A 26,435-nucleotide genomic window follows, 5' to 3' on the forward strand; every position below is an offset into this window, starting at 1 on the left:
AATTGTGTCCAAAGCTCTTTCCTAGCTGCTATATGTATCAACTATTTTCCATTTACTTAATCTCTTCACTGATATTTTTTAAGATGACTAGTATATCCATTTCCTTGGTATGATGTAAATTATAATTTATCTTTTTAAATAAGTTAACATTTGTCAAGATAGAATTTTTAAAGTTTTACCACTATTTACTTTTTTAAGACTAATGATTTGTTGAGTCTCATTTCTAAGATGAGATAAGGCATCTTTCTCCTTTTGAAGATCTTCCTGCAAAGTCTGCCTCCATTCCTTCTCAATCTTCAAGTCAGTTTCCAGTTGCACCCTTGAATGACAAATAATACACAGAAGCTCAGTGCTATTTCTCACATGACAGGTGTTATGTATTCTTTACTAAAATCACCCTTTTGGTTTACTACTTTGGCCTTTGTAATGCATTTTTCAGACATTTTCTTTCACAAATATTTTTCGGTAAACAAGTTCAGCAGCACAGGGTTTTCCAACCACAATATATTGACTTATTTGCCAGCCAAGAAACAATCCTTGCTAAACCATTTACATCATTAATTAATTCCATAGACATAAATATTGCATAAGCATAGAAAATGCCTTGGAAAGGCAAACACCATAATATTAAAACTGGTTACATCTTGGGAATGGAACTAAGAGGAGGAACGTAAGATTCTAATTGTCTTACACTTCTATGCCATGTGAAAAATTTTACAAAAAAACTTTATTCCAATATAAGAATTATAGCAATTGCTAAATCAGTTTAACTTCAGTAATGGCAAAATCAGCCCTGTTGCAGAGTGCTAATTTGCAAATTACTGTTGGAAGCTGACCAATTACATGAAAGACCTAAAACCAAGCAGACATTGGGGGAAAGTCCACACTGCCTGGAAATGCCAATTCTGAAAGCATTCCTGCAATCTTCTTCTTCTTTTTTTTTTTTTTTTTGGAGACAGGGTCTTGCTATGTTGCCAGGCTGGACTCAACTCCTGGGCTCAAGTGATCCTCCCACCTCAGCCTCTCAGCATCTGAGACTATAGGCCTGCCACCAAAACTCCTGAATTATTCTAAAGGTGCTAGCTGGCAAAGCAAACATAGTTGAATTTCCACATTTTAAGCTGACTAAAAAAAAAGAACACAAATCACTTCCATGATTATTTCTCATAAACAGTTATAACAAGTGAGGCATTTATCTACTAACAATACTACAGTTACTAATACTTTATATTTTAATTGCAACATTATAATGTTGAGTACATTAATATTTTTGTGTTAATATTTAGATTAGTTTTTATTTCCTCATAGTTAGCATTTCCATATACAGCCATATATTTTCCAGTGGAATAAATTTTAGATTTTGTAATTCAGGTTGAAGAGAAGAGTACCTGAAAATGGAATTTACAAATTATTGATAAATACTATTTTACTACAAATTTAAAATTTGAACAGCATCTCTTCAACTGTTACTTCCTTATAACATTGACAAGAAAAAAAACTGATTCCCACTGGGGCCACTGTCTGTGTGAAGTCTGCACATTCTCTCCATGTCTGTGTAAGTCTTCTCCAGGTACTCCAGTTTCCTCCCAGATCCCAAAGATGTGCACATTAGATGAACTGGCATTATCTACATTGTCCCAGCCTGAGTGTGGGTGTGTTTGGGTACATCCTGTGATGGAATAGTGTCCTGTGGAAGACTGGTTCCCACTGGGTGCCCAACTTGCCAGGATAGGCTCCGGCCACCAATGAGCCTGAACTGTAATAATTGGGCAAAGAATGAGCTTACTCGTTTTTATTCATCTTTCCTTAAATGTATGTATAACTCACGTTTACTTCAATATTTAATACTAGAAGACCAGAAGGTCTTTAGTTAGCAGTTTAGTGATTTTTTGTGAAAATAATTATGCAGTAGAAACTTAACTCTTCTTCACATCAAGTAGCCTATGATAAAACTGGTTTCATTTAGCATCATTTCACTCAGTCAGAGTTTCCAAGAACCTGTCAATGACATTAAGTGAGAATTTACTGTGTATGTTACATAATGTGAGGACCTACTGTGTATGTTACAAACACTGAAGTAACCAAAGCACACAGTACCCTGTTGAATGGCCTCATCATCCAGAATCAAAAAATAAATGAATGAAAAAGCAAAGGAAAATTTTGTTTTTAAGTTATATAAATATATTGTCAGAATACATGTTGAATACTGAAAGCAAAAACCATAAAAGGAAAAAAGGAAGATGTACCAGGCATGGTGGCTCATGCCTGTAATCCCAAAATTTTGGGAGGCCAAAGCGGGCAGATCTCTTGAGGCCAGGAGTTCAAGACCAGCCTGCCCAACATGATGAAACCCCATCTCTACTAAAAATACAAAATTTAGCCGGGTGTGCTGGTGCCCGCCTGTAATTCTACTACTTGGGAGGCTGAGGCAGGAGAATCGCTTGGACCCAGGAGGCGGAGGTTGTAGTAAGCCAAGATCTCACCACTGCACTCCAGCCTGGGTGACAGAGCAAGATTCCATCTCAAAAAAAAAGAAAAAGAAAAAGGAAGATGTAAGTACATAAAGAATTAAAATGTGTAAATAAAAACCACTATAATCAAAATTTTAAACTAAACAATAAACTTAGAAAACATTTTCAGGCTGGGCACAGTGGCTCATGCCTGTAACTCCAGCACTTTGGGAGGCCGAGGCAGGTGGATCACCTGAGGTCAGGAGTTTGAGAACAGCCTGGCCAACATGGTGAAACCCTGTCTGTACTAAAAATACAAAAATTAGCCAGGCGTGGTGGCATACACATTTAATCCCAGCTATTCAGGAGGCTGAAGCATGAGAATCGCTTGAACCTTGGAGGCAGGGGTTGCAGTGAGCTAAAATCGCACCACTGCACTCCAGCCTAGGCAACAGAGTGAGACTCTAAAATATATATATTTATGGTTCATGCCTGTAATCCCAGCACTTTGGGAGGCCAAGGCGGGTGGATCACCTGGGGTCAGGAATTTGAGACCAGCCTGGCCAACATGGTGAAACCTGTCTCTACTAAAAACACAAAAACTATCTGGGCATGGTGGCGGGCGCCTGTAATCTCATCTACTCGGGAGGCTGAAGCATGAGAATTGCTTGCACCCAGGAGGTGGAGGTTGCAGTGAGCTGAGATCGCACCACTGTACTCCAGCCCGGGTGACCAAAAAAAAAAAAAAAATTGGGTTATCACTACAGAATAAGTTGCATTACTGCAGAATATCAGATTATCTTACCCATGCTTTTGTCAAACACTAGAAAGGTAATTCAGTAACAGAGTACCAGAGTTTCAAGACTGTTCTACTGATGGGCCAAGTAGCCCAGTCGTGTTCTTCATGTGCTTCATTTGACAAGGCACAGAGACTTACACAACAAACCCAGGGCACCATTAATAAATTTGTTCTGTTTTTAGAGACAAGAACTCACTCTGCCACCCAGCAGGCTGAAGTTTAGTGGCACAATCAGCTCACAGCAACCTTGAACTCCTGGGCTCAAGCAATCCTTTTGCCTCAGCCTGCCAAGCAGCTGGGGCTACAGGTGTGTGCCACAACACCCAGCTAATTTTTTCTTTCTTTCTTTCTTTTTGTAGAGACAGGGTCTCATTATGTTGCTCAGACTGGTCTTAAACTCCTGGCATCAAGCAATCCTCTCGCCTCAGCCTCCTAAAGCACTGGGATTACAACCATGTGCCACCACGCCAGGCCCTGCTTTTGGCTTTGGGAGTGGATTTCAGTTTCACAGTTTTCACAGTGTAGAAATAATATGGATTTTCTTTTCTTTTCTTTTCTTTTTTTTGAGATGGAGTCGTGCTCTGTCACCTAGGCTGGAGTGCAGTGGCGTGACCTCGACACACTGCAACCTCTGCCTCCCGGGTTCAAGCGATTCTCCTGCCTCAGCCTTCTGAGTAGCTGGGATTACAGGCGCCCACCACCATGACTGGCTAATTTTTAAAAAATTTTTAGTAGAGACGGGGTGTTACCATGTTAGTCAGGCTGGTCTCGAACTCCTGACCTCGTGATCCACCTGCCTCAGCCTCTCAAAAGTTCTAGGATTACAGGCGTGAGCCACCAGGCTCGGCCTGTAGGTTTTTAACCACAGTAATATACCCTGGACTAAAGCCAGGGAATTCTACATATTAATTCCTCAAATTCCTCAAATTATTATATTTGTGGTAGATTTAAATGGAGTACAGAATTCTGGTTCTGGAAAAGATGAAGTAAGCACATTATTCCCTATCCCTCCAACTAAGTACAGTTAAAAACTCTGGACATTATATGTAAAACATACATAAGAAGACTCCAAGGCCAAGCACAGTGGCTCACGCCTGTAATCCCAGCACTCTGGGAGGCCCAGATAGGCGGATCACCTGAGGTCGGGAGTTCAAGACCTGCCTGGCCAACATGGAGAAACCCTGTCTCTACTAAAAATACAAAATTAGCCGAGCATGGTGGCACATGCCTGTAATCCCAGCTACTTGGGAGGCTGAGGCAGAAGAATCGCTTGAACCCAGGAGGCGAAGGTTGCAGTGAGCCGAGATCGCGCCATTGCACTCCAGCCTGGGCAACAAGAGTGAAACTCCACCTCAAAACAACAACAACAAAAGAAGACTTCAGAAAGTAAAGAGAAGATGTTTGATCAGCTAGGAACTCCAGGAATCAAAGAACAACATGGTGATGAGTTACCTCAGGTTTCTTTTTGTCTCACATATAGGTCAGATTAGGTGTTGATGAAGCCCTCAACCCATTAAATACTAATGGGCATAGACAAAAAAAAAAAAGCCCCAAGAAGAGCTGTTCCCATGCCAAAGGGCCAGGAAATAGCCTAGCAAGACAGAAAACTTTGGACAATAAATGTCCTATTCCAGCAAAACACCTGAGAAAAAACCCATGCCCCCGCAACAAACCTCAGTCAGCAAAAGGTGAGTGAGGAGCCTGGATTTCTACTCTTGCCTGGCAATGATGAGGTAACCTTCTTGCACCCTGCTGTGGTAGTATCAGAAAATGCCAAGTGGGAGCCTGAACCTTCCTAACCCCCAGTAGTAATAAGGCATCTGTTATGGTTTGAATGTTTGTCCTCTTCAAAACTCACATTGAAACTTAATGCCCAGTTTAACAACGTAAGAGGTAAGGCCTTGCCGGCACAGTGGCTCACGCCTGTAATCCCAGCACCCTCGGAGGCGAAGGCAAGCGGATCACTTGAGGTCAGGAGTTTGAGACCAGCCTGGTCAACATGGTGAAACCTCATCTCTACAAAAAACACAATTAGCCAGGTGTGGTGGTGTGTGCCTATAGTCCCAGCTACTAGGGGTGCTGAGGCAGGAGGATTGCCTGAACTGGGGAGGTCAAGGCTGCAGTAAGCTGAGATCGTATCACTGCACTCCAGCCTCGGCAACAGAGCCAGACCTTGTCTCAAAAAAAAAAAAAAAACAACAACAAACAGGTGAGGCCCTTAAGAGGTAATTGGCTCATGAGGTTTCTGCCTTCATGAATGAATTAACAGGTTAATGGACTAATGGGTTATCACAAGAATGGGTCTGTTATAAAAGTCAGTTTGGTAGGCCAGGAATGGTGGCTCACACCTGTAATCCAAGCACTTTGGGAGGCCAAGGTAGGAGGATCACTTTAGTCTAGGAGTTCAAGACCAGCCTGGGCAATATAGTGAGACCACATCTCTATAAGAAAAATAATAAATAAAAATAATAAACAAAAGCCAGTTTGACTCTCGGTACACTCCTCTTGCCCTGTGATGTCTTCTGCCATGTTAGGATGCAGCACAAAGCCCTCACCAGAAGATGACCAAATGTGGCTGCCCAATCTTGGACTTCCCAGATTCCAGAACTGTAAGAAATAAGCCTGTTTTCTTTTTAAATTACCCAGTCTCAGGTACCCAGTTATATCAACAGAAAGTAAACTAATCTGGGCCAGGCACAGTGGCTCATGCCTGTAAACCCATCACTTTGGGAGGACAAGGTAGGTGGGTCACCTGAGGTCAGGAGCTCGAGACCAGCCTGACCAACATGGCAAAACCTCATCTCTACAAAAAATTAGCCAGGCATGGCGGTACGCGCCTGTAATCCCAGCTGCTAAAGAGGCTGAGGCACAAGAATTGCTTGAACAGGAGGCAGAGGTTGCAGTGAGTCGAGATTGCGCCACTGCACTCCAGCCTGGGCAACAGAGCGAAAACTCAAACTCTGTCTCAGAAAAACAGAAAGTAAACTAATGCAGTCTATCCCTGGATCTAAGGGAAAAAACAAAGAAAAAATAAAATAAAGTGTCTCTCAAGCAACCTCACTGGTAACAATGGACGAGTAACCTGGGACTTGAATCTGCATGCAGCAGTAAAAAGGCATTTCTTTTTTCTTTTCCTTTTTTTTTTTTTTTTGAGACAGAGTCTTGCTCTGTCACCCAGGCAGGAGTGCAGTGGCACAATCTTGGCTCACTGCAACCTCTGCCTCCCAGGTTCAAGTGATTCTCTCACCTCAGCCTCCCGAGTAATTGGGATTACAGGCACCAGCCACTACGCCTCACTAATTTTTCTATTTTTAGTAGAGACAGAGTTTCACCATGTTGGCCAGGCTGGTCTCGAACTCCTGACCTCAGGTGATCCACCCGTCTCTGCCTCCCAAAGTGCTGGGATTACAGGCGTGAGCCACCATGCCTGGCCTAACAAGGCATTTCTTAACCACCCCCACAGTATCAGTGAAAGCCAATTGAGAGCCTGGATTACCTCCACCCAGTGGTAATGAGGCTTCTCGTCCTCTCTCCTCCAAGATGGTTTCAGCAGAAACCAAGAGGAGAGCCTGGACTTCCACTACCCGCCAACAGTAACATGGCACCACTCCCCTTCTCCACAGTATCAGTGGAAGCTGACTGGAAGATTCAGATTTCAATCCCTGCAGTTATTAGGCACCCTATTCCATCCCACCTGGAATGGTCTTGGGCTTCCAACTCCATTTGACGTAAAGGGTTACTGTCCACATCCCCCTACTAGTGTGGTTTCAGTGAAGGCCTGCCAAAACAATATATAAAATCCAGAGTCTTATTCTACCCAAAGTATCCTGGATGCAACTGAAAAACATCTGTTATACTAAGGCCCAGGAAGGTCTCAAGTTAGGTGAGAAACATCAATCAACAGATGCTAACATCATAGTTCCAGATGGTGGAATTATCTGTCAAGAATTTTAAAGCAGCCACCATTAAAATGCTCCCACTACCAATTAAGACACATCTGAAAAATCATGAGGAAAGAAAGAAGAAAGGAAATAAACATAAAAAAGAGCCTGGCCAGGCACCATGGCTCACATCTATAATCCCCACACTTTGGGAGCCCAATACAGGAGGATCACTTGAGACCAGGAGTTCAAGACCAGCCTGGACAATATACCATAGCCCTCATCTCTACAAAAAATAAAAATAAAAATAAATTAGCCAAGCATAGGGGTGTATGCCTGTAGTCCTAGGAAGCTTGGGCAGAAGGATCACTTGAGTCCAGAAGTTCAAGTTCACAGTGAGCCATGATCATGCCACTGCCCTACAGCCTGGTCAACAGCAAGATCCTATCTCAAAACTAAACAAAAACAAAACAAACAACAAAAGAAAATAGATCAAATGGAAATCTTAGGACTGAAAAATACAATAATCTTGCTGAAAGGGCTCAAGAGAAGAATGAAGACGGTGAGGGAAGAATGAATGAATTTGAAAATATAACAACAGAAATAATCCAATCTGAACAGGAACTGGTGGGACTACTAAAAAAAAAAAAAAGATCGCCTGGGCACAGTGGCTCACGCCTATAATCCCGGCACTTTGGGAGGCCAAGGTGGGCGGATCACGAGGTCAAGAGATCGAGACCATCCTGGCTAACATGGTGAAACCCTGTCTCTACTAAAACTACAAAAAATTAGCCGGGTGTGGTGGCGGACACCTGTAGTCCCAGCTACTACGGAGGCTGAGGCAGGAGAATGGCATGAACCCGGGAGGCAGAGCTTGCAGTGAGCCAAGATCATGCCACTGCACTCCAGCCTGGGCGACAGTGTGAGACTCCATCTCGGGGAAAAAAAAAAAAGGCCAGGCACAGTGGCTCACGCCTGTAATACCAGCACTTTGGGAGGCCAAGGTGGGTGAATCACAAGGTCAGGAATTTAAGACCAACCTGGCTAAGATGGTGAAACCCCGTCTCTACTAAAATAACAAAAAAAAAAATTAGCCGGGCGTGGTGGCGGGCACCTGTAATTCTAGCTACTCAGGAGGCTGAGGCAGGAGAATCGCTTGAACCAGGCAGCAGAGGTTGCAGTGGGCTGAGATCGCACCACTGTACTCCAGCCTGGGTGACAGGCTGAGACTCCATCTCAAAAAAAAAAAAAATTAGCTGGGCATGGTGGCACGCGCCTGTAGTCCCAGCTACCCAGGAGGCTGAGGCAGAAGAACCACTCGAATCCAGGAGGTTGCAGAGAGCCAAGATCATACCACAGCACTCCAGCCTGGTGACAGAACAAGACTCCGTCTCAAAAAAAAAAAGACCCAACATTCATGGTATCAAGAGTCTCTGAAGGGGAGGAGAAGGCAACTGACACTAAAAAAAATATATCTGAAAAAGTAATGGCTGAAAATTTCCCAAATTTGACAAAGACATAAACCTACAGATATAAGAAGCTGATCAAATCCTAAATAGGTTAAATCCCCAAAAAGAATTTTTTTGAAAGCAGTAAGACAGAAATGACATTAACGCCTAAAGAGAAACAATTCAAATGACAGTGTATTTTTAATCAGAAAACCATAAAGGCCAAGAGAAAGTGGTGTAAGATTTCTCTAGTGCTAAAAGAACTGCCAACCCAGAATTCTATACCCAATGAAAATATCCTTCAGAAATGAAGGTAAAATAGAATTTATTGCCAACAGACATACCCTAAAAGAATGGCTAAAGAGCTTGGCATGGTGGCTCACACCTGTAATCCTACCTACTCAGAAGGCTGACGCCAGAGGATTATTTGAGGCCAGGCATTCAAGACTAGCCTGAGCAACATAATAAGACCTCATCTCTAAAAAAAATTTGGCCGGGCACGGTGGCTCAAGCCTGTAATCCCAGTATTTTGGGAGGCCAAGATGGGTGGATCACGAGGTCAGGATATCGAGACCATCCTGGCTAACATGGTGAAACCCCGTCTCTACTAAAAAATACAAAAAATTAGCCAGGCGTGGTGGCAGACACCTGTAGTCCCAGCTACTCGGGAGGCTGAAGCAGGAGAATGCCGTGAACCCGGGAGGCAGAGCTTGCAGTGAGCTGAGATCCGGCCACTGCACTCCAGCCTTGGTGACAGAGCGAAACTCCGTCTCAAAAAAAAAAAAAAAAAAATTTAAGGCCAGGTGCAGTGGCTCACGCCTGTAATCCTAACACTTTGGAAGATCATGGCAGGGAGACTGCTTGAGGCCAGGAGTTCAAGACCAGCCTGGGCAACATAGCAACATCCTGTCCCTATAAAAATTAGCCAGGTGTGGTGGTATGCTCTACCATCCTAGCTACTCAGGAGGCTGAGGCGAGAGGATCCTTTGCGCCCATGAGTTCAAAGCTGCAATGAGTTATGATCACGCCACTATACCCCAGCCTGGGCGAGAGAGAAATAAGACCCTATCTCAAAAAAATAAAATAAAATAAGTTTTTTAATTAGTTGGCATGATGGCTAATGCCTATAGTCCCAGCTACTTGGGAGGTAAAGGCAAGAGCATTGCTTGAGCCCAGGAGCTCGAGGTTGCAGTGAGCCATGATCACACTACTGTATTCCAGCCTCAGTGACACAGTGAGACGCCTCTCTCTTTAAAAAAAAAAAAAAAAAGAGGCCAGGCACGGTGGCTCACGGCTATAATCCTAGCACTTTTGGAGGCCAAGGTGGGCTGATCACTTGAGCCCAGGAGTTCGAGATTATTCTCGGCAACATGGAGAAACCCCGTCTCTACCAAAAAAAAATAATAATAATACAAAAATTAGCCAGGTGTGGTGATATGCACCTGTAGTCTCAGCTACTCAGGAGCCTGAGATGGGAAGATTACTAAGCCCAGGAAATCAAGGCTGCAGTGAGCTGTGATCACACCACTGCACTCCAGCCTGGCTGACAGAGCAAGACCCTGTATCAAAAAAAAAAAAAAAATGTTTAAAGAAAGTTCAGACACACACAAAAAAACCTGGAGCTTCAGGAATAAAAAAGAATAATGAAGTTTTCTAAATTAGATTAAATTTAAACATTAAATTCTGTTTATGGTTGCACAACATATTACAACATTGTCTAACATGATTCCCAATATATGTAAAAGAGATCATTAAGCAAATTATATTAAAGAGGGGAGAAAGTATGAATACTTAAATAGAGGTAAAGTTTTCACACTTCATCCAAAGTGGTAAAATGTTAATGCCAACAGACTGTGGAAAAATAGCATATGTGTAATATAATGTCCACAGCAAACACCAAAAATCTATACAAAGAGATGCATTCAAAAGTGCTACAGATAAATCAAAACGGAATTCTAAATAATGTTCATGTAACTTATGGGAAGGCAGGAAAAATTAAACAGAGGAACAACAAATAGGAAAAACAAATTAAACAACAAAATGGCAGACTTAAGCTCTACTATATCAATAATTACAATATATATAAATGGACTAAACATACTATGAAAAGACAGAGTTGGGAGAATTGATTTTAAAAGCATGAAGCAGGCCAAGCATGATGGCTCATGCCTGTAATACAAATGCTTTAGGAGGCTGAGGCAGAGAGATCACTTGAGGCCAGGAGTTCCAGACCAGCTTAGGATACATAGCAAGACCTCCATCTCTTAAAAAAAAAAATTGTTTTGTTAGCCAGGTGCAGTGGCACATGCTTGTTGTCCTAGCTACTCAGGAGGCTGAGGCAGGAGGATCTCTTGAGCCCAGAATTAGAGGCTGCAATGAGTTATAATGGTACCACTATACTCCAACCTGGCAACAAAGCAAGACCCTGTCTCTAAAAAACAAATAACAACAACAACAAAACATAAACTATATGCTATCTATAAGAAACTTCAGGCTGGGAGCAGTGGCTCATGCCTGTAATCCCACACTTTGGGAGGCCAAGGTGGGAGGATCACTTGAGCTCAGGAGTTCAAGATCAGTATGGGCAACATACCAAGACCTTTTCTCTACTAAAAAATAAAAATAAAAATAAATTAGCTGGGTATGATGGCACAACACCTAAGGTCCCAGCTACTCTGCAAGCTGAGGTTGGGAGGATTGCTTGAGCCTAGGATTGCTTGAGCCTAGGATTGCTTGAGTCATAGCTGCAGTGAGCTATGACCATGCCACTGCACTCCAGCCTGGGCAACAGAGTGAGACTCTGTCTTAAAAAAAAAGGAAAAGAAACTTCAAGCCGGGGATGGTGGCTCACACCTGTAATCCCAACACTTTGGGAGGCAAAGGTGGGAGGATCACTTGAAACTAGGAGTGCAAGGCTAGCCTGGGCAACACAGCAAGATCCTGTCTCTCCAAAAAAAAAAAAAAAAGAAACTTCAAACATTACAAAGGTACACTGAAAGTAAAAAAAAAAAAAAAGGAAAAATACAAACATTAATCAACAGAAAGCAGGAGTAACTATATTAATATCAGAAAAATTAACTTCAGAGCAAAAAAAAATTACCAGAGAAGTACATCATATAATGACAAAAGGGTCACTCTACCAAGAAGATATATTAACAGTCCTGAATATGTAGGCATCAAATAACAGAGCTTTAGAATATAATAAGCAAAAACAGAATTGAAAAAATACATATACCAATCCACAATCACAGTTTGATATTTCAACAAATTCTCTCTCAATAATTAAAAACTACTAGACAGAAAATCACCAAGGATAGAGAAGAACTTAACAAACACTTCATGGGTATAAAGGCAGCTTAGCAACTTATACTTCATACATGGCATGTGGTCTTGTTTTAATGATCTGTTAATATAATAAATAACTACTTTCCATTGTTGCTTTTTTTGTTTGTTCTTACTGTTGTTTTCTTTTAATAACAGAATCGGTACATATTAACTGGGGGAAAAATACTGATATTTATAAAATAAAACTAAAATGTCCCTGTCAACCTCAACCTGCCAGCATTCACCTGAAATAACCACTCCCCAGAATCTGTATTCTTTAAAATCTTTTCTATGTATAAATATATATGCATACATGGTTTTAATTTTGTTTTTAAAATTGAATCACATTTGGCATACTGTCTGCAACTTGCTTTTTTTCAGCACAATGACATATACTAACATCCTTCCTGGTTGGTGATATATAGATCATGCAAAGTACTAATAAAAATGTTCTCAGAAGCTGGGCATGGTGGCTCACTTCTGTAATCCCAACACTTTGAGAGTTGAGGCAGGAAAATCGCTTGAGGCCAAGAGTTAGAGATCAGTCTGAACAATATAGCAAGACTCCATTTCTACAATTTAAAAAAAAATGTTCAGGAGCTAAATGATAAGAATTTATGAACACAGAGAAGGAAATAACAGATACAGGGTTCTATCTGAGTGGGGAGGATGGGGGGAAGAAAAGGAGCAGAAAAGATAGCTATTGGGTACTGGGCTTAATACCTGGGTGATAAAATAATATACACAACAAACCCCCATGACACGTGTTTACCTAGTAACAAGCCTTCACATGTACCCCCAAACCTAAAATAAAAGTTAAAAAAAAAATTAAAGACAACTGGCCAGACACGGTGTCTCACACCTGTAATCCCAGCACTTTGGGAGGCTGAGGCAGATGGATCACGAGGTTAGGAGATCGAGACCATCTTGGCTAACACAGTGAAACCCCGTCTCTACTAAAAATACAAAAAAAATTAGCCGAGAGTGGTGGAGGGCACCTGTAATCCCAGCTACTCAGGAGGCGGAGGCAGGAGAATGGCGTGAACCCAGGAGGCAGAGCTTGCCGTGAGCCGAGATCGCGCCACTGCACTCCAGCCCAGGGGACAGAGCAAGACTCTGTCTCAAAAAAAAAAAAAAAAAATCAGAGAAAATTAAAAAAAAAAAAAGTTGGCCAGGCACAGGGGCTCATGCCTGTAATCCTAGCACTCTGGGAGGCCAAGGTGGGCAGATCACCTGAGGTCAGGAGTATGAGACCAGCCTGGCCAACGTCATGAAACTTCATCTCTACTAAAAAATACAAAAAATTAGCTGGGTGTGGTGGCATAAGCCTGTAGTCCCAGCTATTCAGGAGGCTAAGACAGGAGAATTGCTTGAACCTAGGAGGCAGAGGCTGCAGTGAGCCACCAAGGTCATGCCACTGCATTCTAGCCTGGGCGACAGAGTGAGACTCCATCTCAAAGGAAAAAAAAAACAAAGTTGATTTTAGAAAAATGTTCTCGGCCGGGTGCGGTGGCTCATGCCTGTAATCCCGGCACTTTGGAGGCCGAGGCAGGTGGATCACCTGAGGTCAGGAGTTTGAGACCAGGCTGGCCAACCTGGTGAAACCCCGTCTCTACTAAAAATGCAAAAAATTAGCTGGGCATGGTGCCAGGCACCTGGAATCACAGCTACTCAGGAGGCTGAGACAGAAGAATCACTTCAACCTGGGAGGTGGAGGTTGCAGTGAGCCGAGGTCACATGCCATTGCACTCCAGCCTGCGCAACAAGAGTGAAACTCCATCTCAAAAATATATACATATATATTCTCAGAAAACAGCATGTCCTTTAATAATATAAGTTTCTTGTAGTTACAAAAGCCTATTATACTCAGCACCTAGAAATATAATGACCATCAGATTAATGTTAAATAACAGAAGAATGAATAAAACTCTCCTAGAGCAAGAAGACAGCAAAACAGAGTTGAAAGTACTTTGTAAATCATAAAGGGAGTAAAAACATAAGTATTATTACAATTATATTTTCTTTTTTTTTTTTTCGAGACAGAGTCTCGCTCTGTCGCCCAGGCTGGAGTGCAGTGGCGCGATCTCGGCTCACTGCAAGCTCCGCCCCCCCGGGTTCACGCCATTCACCTGCCTCAGCCTCCCGTGAAGCTGGGACTACAAGCACCCACCACCATGCCCGGCTAATTATTTTTTGTATTTTTAGTAGAGACGGGGTTTCACCATGTTAGCCAGGATGGTCTCGATCTCCTGACCTCGTGATCTCCCTGTCTCGGCCTCCCAAAGTGCTGGGATTACAGGCGTGAGCCACCGCGCCTGGCCTTTTTTTTTGTTTTTTAAAGTAAACACTAAAAGCTAGCTGGTATCATTAGATAAATAAAAATATTGGTATTCTATCATCATGTGCAAAAAAATGAGGGGGTTATGTTAACACAAGTATTTGTTTCTAAGAATGAAATACTCACAGCTGTTTCTCCTTTTGGGAGATTTGTTTCTGCAGACTGTCAGATTTACTGAGACATTCTTGTAGATATTTCTCATCTTCATCTTCAGCTTCCATCTGCGCCTTCTCTGCTTGCTGCAATCTGGTGTAATTCAAATCAACTTTGGGTAAAACTGAGGCTAGAACTAGGGTGTAAAAGGGTGAAGAAGACAAATAAAAGAAAAATGGGGAAATAGAAACATTTCTAAATGAAAACAAAGTTTGGGGAAAAACTCACAAACTCAAACGTGAAAGAGTCGCACAATGTCTAGAAGTTGTTCTGTGGTTTTTTTGTCAATATAACATGTAGTATGCCCAGAACACTATCTTCAAATTTGTTTTATTTCTTGTTCGTAATTAACAGTGCAAAGCAATACAGCCTTTACCACTTATGCAGAGCATAATGAATCAAATTTCAAAGCATAATAGGTATGTTACTACCTTTTTTCAAAACCATGAAAAGTAAAGGATTTATGCCTACACTAGGTGAAGAAGCCACACTGTTATATGTTAAGCTAGGATGTGTATGCCAGGAATCAAGTGTGCTACAAGGCCAAGAGCAAAGACCTGCAATTACTCCAAATGAGAGCCAACTCCTTCTTACAGCATCTTTATGCATTTACTAAATTATGCCGAAGCTCTATGCATGTGTGTGTGTGCACGTGTGCATACATGTTTAAGATTCAAAAAGAATTTGGTGCCAGTTGGCATCATTCACTAGAGATCATTTTTGTTCCTCACCATTTAATATTAAAAATTAGCTAAAATATTGTGATTTTCATCTTTCCTGTTTTTATTTGTAAGTCGTTGCATTTTCCTGTGCTTAGCTCCACTCCCTGCCTTCTTTGGCCATCTAGGATTTCTTATATTTAACTTCAATATTTTTATAAGAAAATATTTACCAAGATTCAAAGGATATTAACTCCTTGCAGGAAATCACAAGAGAAATTTCGGTTCAACTAACTAAAAAAACTCTTCCTCTTCCTTTCTTCCTTAAAACCATACCAACGGAGCAACCCTCACATATTTCGGGGGTATAAATGCTGTTTCCAAGGAAAGGAGAGTTATCATTCAAGTTATCTCCAAATCTAAGATTAAATTAAAATATTCAGGTGCTGGGGATGGACCCAAGCTTTTCTCTAAGGTTACAAAAAGGAAAATAAAAGAGTGAGGTAGGCCTTGAAGTTGTGCTATCACAGAAGAGGGCAAGGGAGAACTGGAAAACTGAGAAGCTGAAGCACAGGATGTTGGCCAGTCTGGGTTATAAGTTATTTTGAAGCATATGTAAAAATCAGTAAGGGAACCGTTGGGCAAAGAGTGGGCCAATGAGAAAAAAATATCTGTGCCAACGCAGTATAAAACCAAAGGTTAAGTTATTTTTAAACAATCTTTATATTTTTCATCAAAAAGTAGCTAAAAAGATAAAACTGCATTTGAAAATCCTGACCTCCAAAGGGTCAATACTCAAATCACCCTTTGTGCACAAGGTTTGAGGAATGTATGTCTAGAAATCCAAGTGCACCCACTCTGCTTAATGGCAGTGTATTACCACAGCAGCTGACCAAGAAATGTACAGGGTTCCTAACACCCTTTTAGAATATTTAGTAGCATAGACTCCTTTCTATTTAATGTATTATAAAATTGTTGATTCTCTTTTCATTTAGTCTGTTTAAATACAAGTGGTCTTCAGAAAGATATATCTTTGACCAGCTTGTACTGGTCCTGCGTGTCACTGCTGGCACATTTCACCAATGACATTGCAATTGTCCTAGTTTGAGTTAACAAATCGTTATCACTTCATAATGGAATGGAAAGAAATCAAAGACAGAAAAAGGTAATAAAGATGTCCAAAATGTAAAAATGGGGATAAAGAAAACAAAAAAGAAAAAAGAAGAAAGAGGATGTCAATAAAAGAATATTCATGTCAATAAAGCATTAATAGTTATGTTTTTCATAAATAGATTCAAAGAAAGCAATGATAAAAGACATATGTTGACACCAACATGACAGGGCAATGGAAATACATTACATTTTCCAACAATAAAAGTGAAAAATGCCAATATAAAACAATTCAATTTAAACAAAATTATATCTTCGGTTGGGTTGAGGGTCCTAGCTCAAAGAAACAAAACTAAACCACCAATTCGGAATGCTTGATTTCATATAAACAGATGGCGAATGGCAAAGAATACGATAATTAACATGCATGGAAATCAATTAGGGATAATCTCACTCTGTTTGTTCATTTTTATTTTTTTTGACATTTTTATTTGTGTATTTGTTTTATGTAATTGAATAACATGAAACTACTGATATTAGGCCTCTAAGAAAACTCTACAATATGACAACTTCAAATGATTCAGCATAATATAAAGCAACTTGATTCCATGCAACAACCAAAACAAAAACACAAAATCCTGCTGGGCTTAAACAAAAAACGTGTCCTAATCTATATCTTCCTAACGGTTTTTGTGGCAGGTGTCGGAACTGAATAAAGAAAAAGGGGGAAAGAAAATAAAAAAAGAAACTAAGACTGGAAATGCTGTACCTTTGTTCCAGCTGCCTCATGGCTGCAGTAATTTTGTTGGTTTTTTCTTCTAGTCGGGCAATTATTTCATTTTTTTCTTTCAAGCCATCTTCAGAACCCTATTTATAAAAACAAAAGCTACAGTGCTTTTGATTTTTTTTTTTCTGTGTCTGTGGTTTTTTTTAATAGACAGGGTATCACTATGCTGCCCAGTTTGGGTTTGAACTCCTGGGCTCAAGCTATCCCACCTCTCAGCCTCCCAAGTAGAGTTCTCATCTTTTAACCTGAGTATTTATAAGTTTCTTACACCATTTTGCTATGTGACTGTTACTTTGAAATGAACAGAGTTACTTTATACATAAAATAATTGTGTATTAGTCATTTTTGTGTATTAGTGCTATTAGTCGTTTTTGTTTCTGTTTTTTTTTAAGATGGGGTCTTGCTATGTTCACCAGGCTGGTCTCAAACTCCTGGCCTCAAGCAATCCTCCCATCTTGGCCTCCCTAACTGCCGGGATTATAGCATGAGCCATGGCACCTGGCCTCTATTAGTCTTCATTTAAAATGTAATAGGCCAGGTGTGGTGGCTCACACCTGTAATCCCAGCTCTTTGGGAGGCCAAGGTGGGAGGATCTCTTGAGACCAGCCTGGGCAATATAGTGAGACCTCATCTCTACAGAAAATAAAAGAAAAAAAGAAAAAATTAAAAAAGAAAATATAATAAAGAAAAAAACTCCACCTTCAATATTTTTGGAAGATGACAGAATACATTCTTGTAAAATATGATATTTTTCAAATTAATTAAATAAAGGATTTTGGCAACAAGTCTACTTAATAGCAATATCATCTTAGAAAATTTACAATTATGGGCCAGGCATGGTGGCTCACGCCTGTAATCCCAGCACTTTGGGAGGCCGAGGTGGGCGGATTTCCTGAGGTCAGGAGTTCGAGACCAGCCTGGCCAACACTGTGAAACCCCATCTCTACTAAAAACACAAAAATTAGCCGGGTGTATTGGTACACGCCTGTAGTCCCAGCTACTAGGGAGGCTGAGGCAGGAGAATCGCTTGAACCTGGGAGGCAGAGGTTGCAGTGCGCCAAGATCGCACCACTGCACTCCAGCCTGGGCAACAGGGCGAGACTCTGTCTCAAAAAAAAAAAGAAAATTTACTATTATGATAATGTAGCATTTCAACCAAAATTAAATATTTCTTAGGACTACATTGTAAAAGGAAGTTCACAAAAATGTTTTGTAGTTTAAATTGAGAGTTTTCCCAAAAGATTTAATCTTCATACTCTTAACCTTTCAACATTAAAAATTTAGACAGGGATAGACGGGATATTTTGTTTGTTGATACCTTTTTCATTACATTTAAGAGCTTTCATTTAGAAAAAAAAGACATTGGCCTTCATAACTAATACGGCACAGTTAAAATGGGCTCATCTCTTAAAAACCAAAACCTTTCTACAAATATTCACTTTCAATTTCCATAAAATGAAATTTAAGAACAATCCTTACCTGCAACTTTTGATACATCTCTATGTTAATTGCTTTAACTTCCTCTAGCTGTTGTCGAAGGCCTATCAGAGTATCTTGTTTCTCATGGATATCTTTCTCCAGCAACTTCATGGCAAGTTCAATCTCATGCTTCATACTAACTTGTACTGCTAGCTCATTCTCTACATCCTGCAATTTCAATATATCCTCAATTCACATGCCACTTCAGGATGTAAAAATTAGATATACTTTAAGAAAGGTTGTCCACTCAATATACAGACTACACTTTTTAAGTCCACTAAAGGGAATCAACCAGGCCCTCTAACAACACAATAAACATTTTGAAATGCAGGGCCAGGTGCAGTGACTCATACCTGTTATCCCAGCACTTTGGGAGGCCGAGGTGGGTGGATCACTTGAGGTCAGGAGTTCGACACCAGCCTGACCAACATGGTGAAACTCCGTCTCTACCAAAAAAATACAAAAACTTAGGCAGGTGTGGTGGCACACGCCTGTAGTCCCAGCTACTAGGGAGGCTGAGGTGAGAGAATCACTTGAACCCAGGAGGCAAAGGTTGCAGTGAGCCAAAATCACACCACTGCACTCCAACCTGGGCAACAGAGTAAGAACCTGTCTCAAAAAATAAGTAAATATTTTCAAATGCAGTTTTTGCTAAAATGAAAGCATTTTCTATATTCTGTTAATCATTACTCTTTTACTGGTACAAGAATTAATCATTTTTGTGCTTCATAAATTGAATATTAATTTTCCTTAAACAAAAGGAAATGAAGTGGTCTATACAAGTAAAGGCCAAAGTAACTCAAAACACAGTTTAATTTCCTTTTTTTTTTTTTTTTTTTTGAGATGGAGTCTCGCTCTGTCGCCCAGGCTGGAGTGCAGTGGCGCATTCTTGGCTCACTGCACGCTCCGTCTCCCAGGTTCACGCCATTCTCCGCCTCAGCCTCCTGAGTAGGTGGGACTACAAGGGCCTGCCACTACGACTGGCTAATTTTTTTTTTTTATATATATATTTTTAGTAGAGACACAGTTTCACCTTGTTAGCCAGGATGGTCTCGATCTCCTGACTTGTGATCCACCAGTCTCGGCCTCCCAAAGTGCTGGGATTACAGGTGTGAGCCACCGCACCCGGGCAACTAGTTTAATTTCTTAAGAATTTTTTATCAGAAGAATTAAAAAGTTTCTTATGATTTATCTTAAGAAATTTATTGGCCTGCCAAGGTGGCTTATGCCAGTAATCCCAGCACTTTGGGAGCCCGAGGCGGGCAGATCACGAGGTCAAGAGATCGAGACCATTTGGGCTAACATGGTGAAACCCCGTCTCTACTAAAAATACAAAAAATTAGCCAGGCGTGGTAGCAGGCACCTGTAGTCCCAGCTACTCGGGAGGCTGAGGCAGGAGAATGGCATGAACCCGGGAGGCAGAGCTTGCAGTGAGCCGAGATCGCACTACTGCACTCCAGCCTGGGCGACAGAGGGAGACTCCATCTCAAAAAAAAAAAAAAAGAAAGAAAGAAAAAGAAATTTATTATATAACATTAAAGACAAAGAGAAAAGATGATTAAAAAGATGGGCAATATTCTCTTCTTGACCTGGGTGGTGGTTACACAGGTTATTTGCGTTATAATTCATTAAGCTATATATTCATATTTTTCTGTTGGCATTATATTTCACAATTTCAAAGGTTAAAAAACAAGTTAATTTTAAATATGACTTTCTAATATTTGAATATGTTGTTCTGTTTCATTTACTATAACGTTGGTCACAACCCATTCATTCACAATCATATTGTAACTTACAGTTTAAAAAACACTGATACAGGTCAGGCGCAGTGGCTTATGCCTATAATATCAGCACTTTGGGAGGCCAAGGCAGGTGGATCACTTGAGGCCAGGAGTTCCAGCCCAGCCTGGCCAACATGGCAAAACCCCATCTCTATAAAAAATACAAAAATTAGCCAGGCATGGTGGCACATGCCTGTAGTCCCGCTACTTGGGAGGCTGAGGTACAAGAATTGCTTAAACCTGGGAGGCAGAGGCTACAGTGAGCCAAGATCGCACCACTGCATTCCAGCCTGGGTGACAGAGCGAGACTCTGTCTCAAAACAATAATACGCCGGGCGCAGTGGCTCATGCCTATAATCCCAACGCTCTGGGAAGCCAAGGCAGGCAGATCACTCGAGGCCAGGAGTTCGAGACCAGCCTGGCCAACATGGTGAAATCCTGTCTCTACAAAAAATACAAAAATTAGCCGGGCATGGTGGCACATGCCTTGTAGTCCCAGTTACTTGAGAGGCTGAGGTACAAGAATCACTTGAACCCGGGAGGCAGAGGCTGCAGTGAGCCAAGATCGCACCACTGCACTCCAGCCTGGGCGACAGAGTGAGACTCCGTCTCAAAACAACAACAAAACATTGATATAGTGGAAGCTTAGAAAATTTGAGAAGATTAAGGGGTGAATTGCTATATACCACACCAAAAAGGATAAGGCTGAAAGAGATTTTAAATGGTGCTTGCTAGAGAGTAAATTACTCCCAGGATGATTTTGCTAATATAATTTTCAATATAACCTACTTGTCGTAACTGAGATTCATCTCGAAGCTGCCTTCTGGCTTCATTGTACATTTCATCTAGCCCCTGACGAGAATGCTTATATGTTTGAAGCTCAGTTTCCACATCTACTTTGGTAACCTAGGAAGAAAACAAAATTTTTCATTCTATAATCACTACTATTAATACAGCACAGAAATACCTACTTCATGCAAAAGTCCCTAAAAATAGTAATTTCTGACATGAGATTGTCTGCTTGAAAGCAGTCTATACTTACCTCTAGGTGCTGCTGTGTTTTCATTAAAATCAATTTATTTTCACTTCGTAATTGATGATTTTCTTCTTGGAGTTTAATGATGTTATTCTTTGCTATTGCTAACTAAAAATTATGAAACGGGCAAGAAAAAAGATTTTAAACACCCTTATACTTGCTTTCCAGGTTATGTGCATGGCCATAAACAACAGAAAATAAAATCTCACAACTAGCAAAAGGTCTGTCACATTCAAAGAAACGTTCATAAGAAAAATATGCTCGTTATTATCCCAAGATACCGATTTTAAAAATTAAACTCTTATTTCCTTTTGAACTATTCCTATTTTCTTTTATAGTTGAAACACATTAGGCCAATTTGTTATGCTTATAATAAACATATTATGCTTACTGTATGATTTACAGTATGTCCAGAATACAAAGTTTCTGAGTAAACAAATAGAGAATTATGCATTAAATAACAAAGGCTTTAAAGACTTGTGTAAATATAAAAACACATATAAGGAAAGGAGGTTGTGCTATCATTGAAAAATGTAATACAGACATTTGTGGTAACTGAGTAGGACGCCCCATGAAATCTGGACATGTAACAGGAACTTAAGTGACTATGACAAACAAGAGACAATTCTCACCATGAGTTAAACATGCATGATTAAGTGGTGGGACTCTGAGGCCCAGAATGGAAAGAGAGATCCTACGAAAGCAAAGCAGAGACCATTCCCTAATGATGGTTTGCAATTAACACATTTCTGAACACTTTATCAGGGATCAACCTGAACTTCACAGTCCTACTAAAGTCAATAAGAGGCACAAACTAGTGAGCAGCTCTATAATGGTCCTGATCAGGAGCCCAACCATCAAAATAAAGATGCATTCTTAACTGCAGTCATGTAAGTTATCATGTGTTCCTTGGTTTGGAAAAATTGGGCCAATTTTAAAAGAAATGAGAATGTTAATTAACACAGAAAATAGGGTTCACAATACAAATAACAGAAGCCTAAATATTTCTGAAAATATGTTAAGTAATAATTCTTTGGTTTAATAGATTAAAAAAAAACACAAACAACACACCTAGAAGCAACTCTACAAAAAAGAGAGCTGAGATAAATTTCTGGGTCTGCTTCAAATGCACTCTGGGATCGCCAGATAGCTACTTTCACAACATAAGAAACCAGAGCACATGGGATGAGTTTTACACATGGGATGGTGGAAAAAAGGTCACCATGATCATGCAGTGATGCCTGTGAAGAAAAGTAATCTGACTAGTGGAACAGTGGAACAGAGGGACAGTATCGTTTTAATAAGAATTTCTTTTTTTTAATGTGTATTATTATTTTTTTGTACTATACTTTAAGTTCTGGGATACATGCACAGAACGTGCAGGTTTGTTACACAGGTATACATGTGCCATGGTGGTTTACTGCACTTAACAAGAATTTCTAACTACAGGTGATTACACTAGGTAAATATAGGTCATCCAGATTTTAAAATGAAAATCACAGCTTATCTACTGAAGAGTCTCTGAGGCTCATTTTTAGAAGTTGAGTATTTCAAATGTAGTATCTCACAGATTCTTATAACTGAGGATTTGCCTAAGAATATACAGTTTCTCTAGAACTTATAATCATCAGTTACAACTGTATTACAAGTATCGCATCACAATGATGAGTGTATGTTCATGTGTGCATATGTTTAATGCACTCATACTTAAAATGGAAAAGGATCACAAACACTAGTTCCATGAAATACATTTATCCATTAGACAATACCTCTTCAATCAGCTTAGTATTTGACTTTTCTAATGAATCAACTCTTGAATGGAGGCTGCTGACTGTGCTGCTGAAATTAAGAAAGAAAAAAACTCATTCAAAATCACACAAACTCAAAAAAGCACGAAAAAATATGTTATCCTAGACTTACTAGGTTTACCGACAGGCACCAACTGCCCTGTCCACATTTCTGGGTGTGGAAAATTTCATTAACTTGGATAACTTGATTTAGCTAGGAGGGCAACAAAGAGTATAGCAAAATAATATTTCTATTAAAATTCCATTTGGTGCTGATTCTTTTTTTTTTTTTTTTTTTTTTTTTTTTGAGACGGAGTCTCGCTCTGTTGCCCAGGCTGGAGTGCAGTGGCGCAATCTTGGTTCACTGCAACCTCCGCCTCCCGGGTTCAAACAATTCTTCTGCCTCAGCCTATGGGTTGACAGGCGTATGCCACCATGCCCGGCTAATTTTTGCATTTTTAGTAGAGACGGGGTTTCACCATGTTGGTCAGGCTGTTCTCGAACTCCTAACCTCGTGACCCACCCACCTCAGCCTCCCAAAGTGCTGGGATTACAGGCGTGAGCAACAGCACCCAGCCTACTCATTTTTTTACATTGTCTTCTTAGGGTCCTTCTTAAATTTAACTGAAAATATTTGGGAATAAAAATTTCACACAAAGATTACTAAGTATTGTTAAAATTATATTTAAAAGGATGAACTTTAAATGTCTACTTTATAATTATGTGGTTTGATGAAGCATATAAACAATGGTCTTTAATTCAAGCTCCATTTTGTTTCCCCTATCCATTTTCCTTTTTTTAAATTTTTTTTTATTTTTTATTATTATTATACTTTAAGTTCTAGGGTACATGTGCATAATGTGCAGGTTACATATGTATACTTGTGCCATGTTGCTGCGCTGCACCCATCAACTTGTCAGCACCCATCAACTCGTCATTTACATCAGGTATAACTCCCAATGCAATCCCTCCCCCCTCCCCCCTCCCCTATCCATTTTCATGAGAACTTAGAGACGTCCAAAGTCAACCATGGTTTGAGAAATATGAAGACAAGATACCCAGCATCAGGTTCTTAGTAACAAGTATCTGGCAGCTAAACACGCTGTCTTTCACAGGAAATAGTCGAAGGTCAGATTATGCCAGATGAACACACTTGTTTCTTGCATTTTTATTTAAATGAATCAAGACTGGACATTATTGTATATTTTATTAAGAATGTTGGCCAGGCGTGGTAGCTCACACCTGTAATCTCAGCACTTTGGGAGGCTGAGACAGGCAGATCGCCTGAAGTCGGGAGTTGGAGACCAGCCTGGCCAACGTGGTGAAGCCCCATCTCTACTAAAAATACAAAAATTAGCCAAGCGTGGTGGTGGAAGCCTGTAATCCCAGCTACTTGGGAGGCTGAGGCAGGAGAATCACTTGAACCTGGGAGGCAGAGGTTGCAGTGAGCTGAGATCATGCCACTGTAATCCAGCCTGGACAACAAGGGCGAAACTCCATCTCAAAAAAACAAGAATGTTGTCCAAGGCCCTGCTTGATACCACCATCTCAAAACCTTCTCTAATAAAATGTAACATTCTATATATAGTATGTTTCAGCAAAATCAATAATAGATACAATAAATTTTATACCAGCCTCGGAAACAAGTATTGGTATTTTAATTTTACTAGTGAAACAAGAAAAATGTTTTTCCAATCATATTAAATCATTTTTAAGACATAATCATTCTTAGGTAGACAACTTGAGTTTTTCACAAATAGCACCAAGATGTCCTGATGGTACGACAGACAAACACAGGTCTAGGAGACGTAAGACTAAGGGCCCTGCTTTTCTACTTCCTAATTGTGTCACCTTGAAAGTTGTAAAACTGGCCAGGCACAGTGGCTCACACCCATAATCCCAGCACTTTGGGAGACCGAGGCGGGCAGATCATGAGGTCAGGAATTCAAAACTAGCCTGGCCAACATAATGAAACTCCCTCTCTACTAAAAATACAAAAATTTGCTGGGCGTGGTGGCACACGCCTGTAATCCCAGCTACTCGGGAGGCTGAGGCAGGAGAATCGCTTGAACCCAGGAGGCCGAGGTTGCAGTGAACTGAGATCGCACCATTGCACTCCAGCCTGGGTGACAGGGGAAGACTCCGTCTCAAAAAATAATAATAATAATAAAAGAAAGTTGCAAAACCTTCCTGAGCTTCCGTTTCTTTTCTACAAAATTGGACAATAATATTCACCCTGCCTTTATGTGAGGATACAATAATCATCAATAAAAGCACTTTGAAAACAAACCCTCAATAGTAGTTTTGAGTGAGGAATAATAGGTGAATTCAGGCCAGGCATGGTGGCTCACATATGTAATCCCAGCACTTTGGGAGGCTGAGGCTGGTGGATCACGAGGTCAGGAGTTTGAGACCAGCCTGACCAACATGGTGAAACCCTGTTTCTACTAAAATTACAAAAATTAGCCCAGTGTGGTGGTGCATGTCTGTAATCCCAGCTACTTGGAAGGCTGAGGCAGGAGAATTGCTTGAACCTGGAAGGTGGAGGTTGCAATGAGCTGAGATCGCGCCATTGCATTTCAGCCTGGGCGACAAGACCAAGACTCTGTAAAAAAGTGAATTCTAGGCCGGGCGCGGTGGCTCAAGCCTGTAATCCCAGCACTTTGGGAGGCCGAGACGGGCGGATCACGAGGTCAGGAGATCGAGACCATCCTGGCTAATACGGTGAAACCCCGTCTCTATTAAGAAATACAAAAAACTAGCCGGGCGAGGTGGCGGGCGCCTGTAGTCCCAGCTACTCGGGAGGCTGAGGCCGGAGAATGGCGTGAACCCGGGAGGCGGAGCTTGCAGTGAGCTGAGATCCGGCCACTGCACTCCAGCCTGGGCGACAGAGCGAGACTCCGTCTCAAAAAAAAAAAAAAAAAAAAAAAAAAAAGTGAATTCTACTTTTTTCTATATGTTTTCTATACTTTTGAAATAGTCTAAATGTACAATAACTACTCTTTATTAGAAAAACAATGAAAAGCCAGGAGTAGTGGCTAACATCTATAATACCAGCACTTTAGGAGACCAAGTGGGCAGATGGCCTAGCTCAGAAGTTTGAACCAGCCTGGGCAACATGTTGAAGCTCCAGCTCTATCAAAAATACAAAAAATTAGCTGGGTGTCGTGGAGCGAGCCTGTGCTCCCAGCTACTTGGTAGGCTGAGGCAGGAGGATCGCTTGAGCTTGGAGGCAGAGGTTGCAATGAGCCAAGATCAGGCCACTGCACTCCAGCCTGCGTTGACAGAGTGAGAACCCTGTCTCAAAAAAAAAAAAAAAAAAAAAAAAGAAAGAAAAAAAAGAAAAACCAAAAGCAATGAAACACTTTTATCTTTATTTATTTATTTATTTTGAAACAGGGTC

General features: G+C 40.8%; 1 protein-coding gene across 10 annotated transcripts in view; it reads right to left on the minus strand.

The window, feature by feature from the left end:
* RUFY2 (RUN and FYVE domain containing 2) overlaps positions 1–26,435 on the minus strand; it is a 61,496-nt gene that overhangs the window by 18,941 nt on the left and 16,120 nt on the right. For 6 of the 10 annotated variants that reach the window (XM_021944009.2, XM_009214809.4, XM_021944007.1 and 3 more), the window contains 7 exons: positions 23,015–23,084; positions 21,252–21,353; positions 20,999–21,115; positions 18,429–18,596; positions 16,932–17,029; positions 14,367–14,486; positions 190–319 (listed from right to left, as the gene is read on the minus strand). In XM_021944009.2, coding sequence (XP_021799701.1) covers positions 190–319; positions 14,367–14,486; positions 16,932–17,029; positions 18,429–18,596; positions 20,999–21,115; positions 21,252–21,353; positions 23,015–23,084 — 805 coding nt within the window. Of the gene's footprint in view, positions 1–189; positions 320–14,366; positions 14,487–14,704; positions 16,179–16,931; positions 17,030–18,428; positions 18,597–20,998; positions 21,116–21,251; positions 21,354–23,014; positions 23,085–26,435 lie in introns of those variants that run through there. The other 4 variants (XM_021944010.1, XM_009214813.1, XM_021944008.1 and 1 more) reach the window with 3 other exon arrangements.

The sequence above is a fragment of the Papio anubis genome, chromosome 11 (assembly GCF_008728515.1).
Source record: "Papio anubis isolate 15944 chromosome 11, Panubis1.0, whole genome shotgun sequence".
NCBI classification, from domain to species: domain Eukaryota; kingdom Metazoa; phylum Chordata; class Mammalia; order Primates; family Cercopithecidae; genus Papio; species Papio anubis.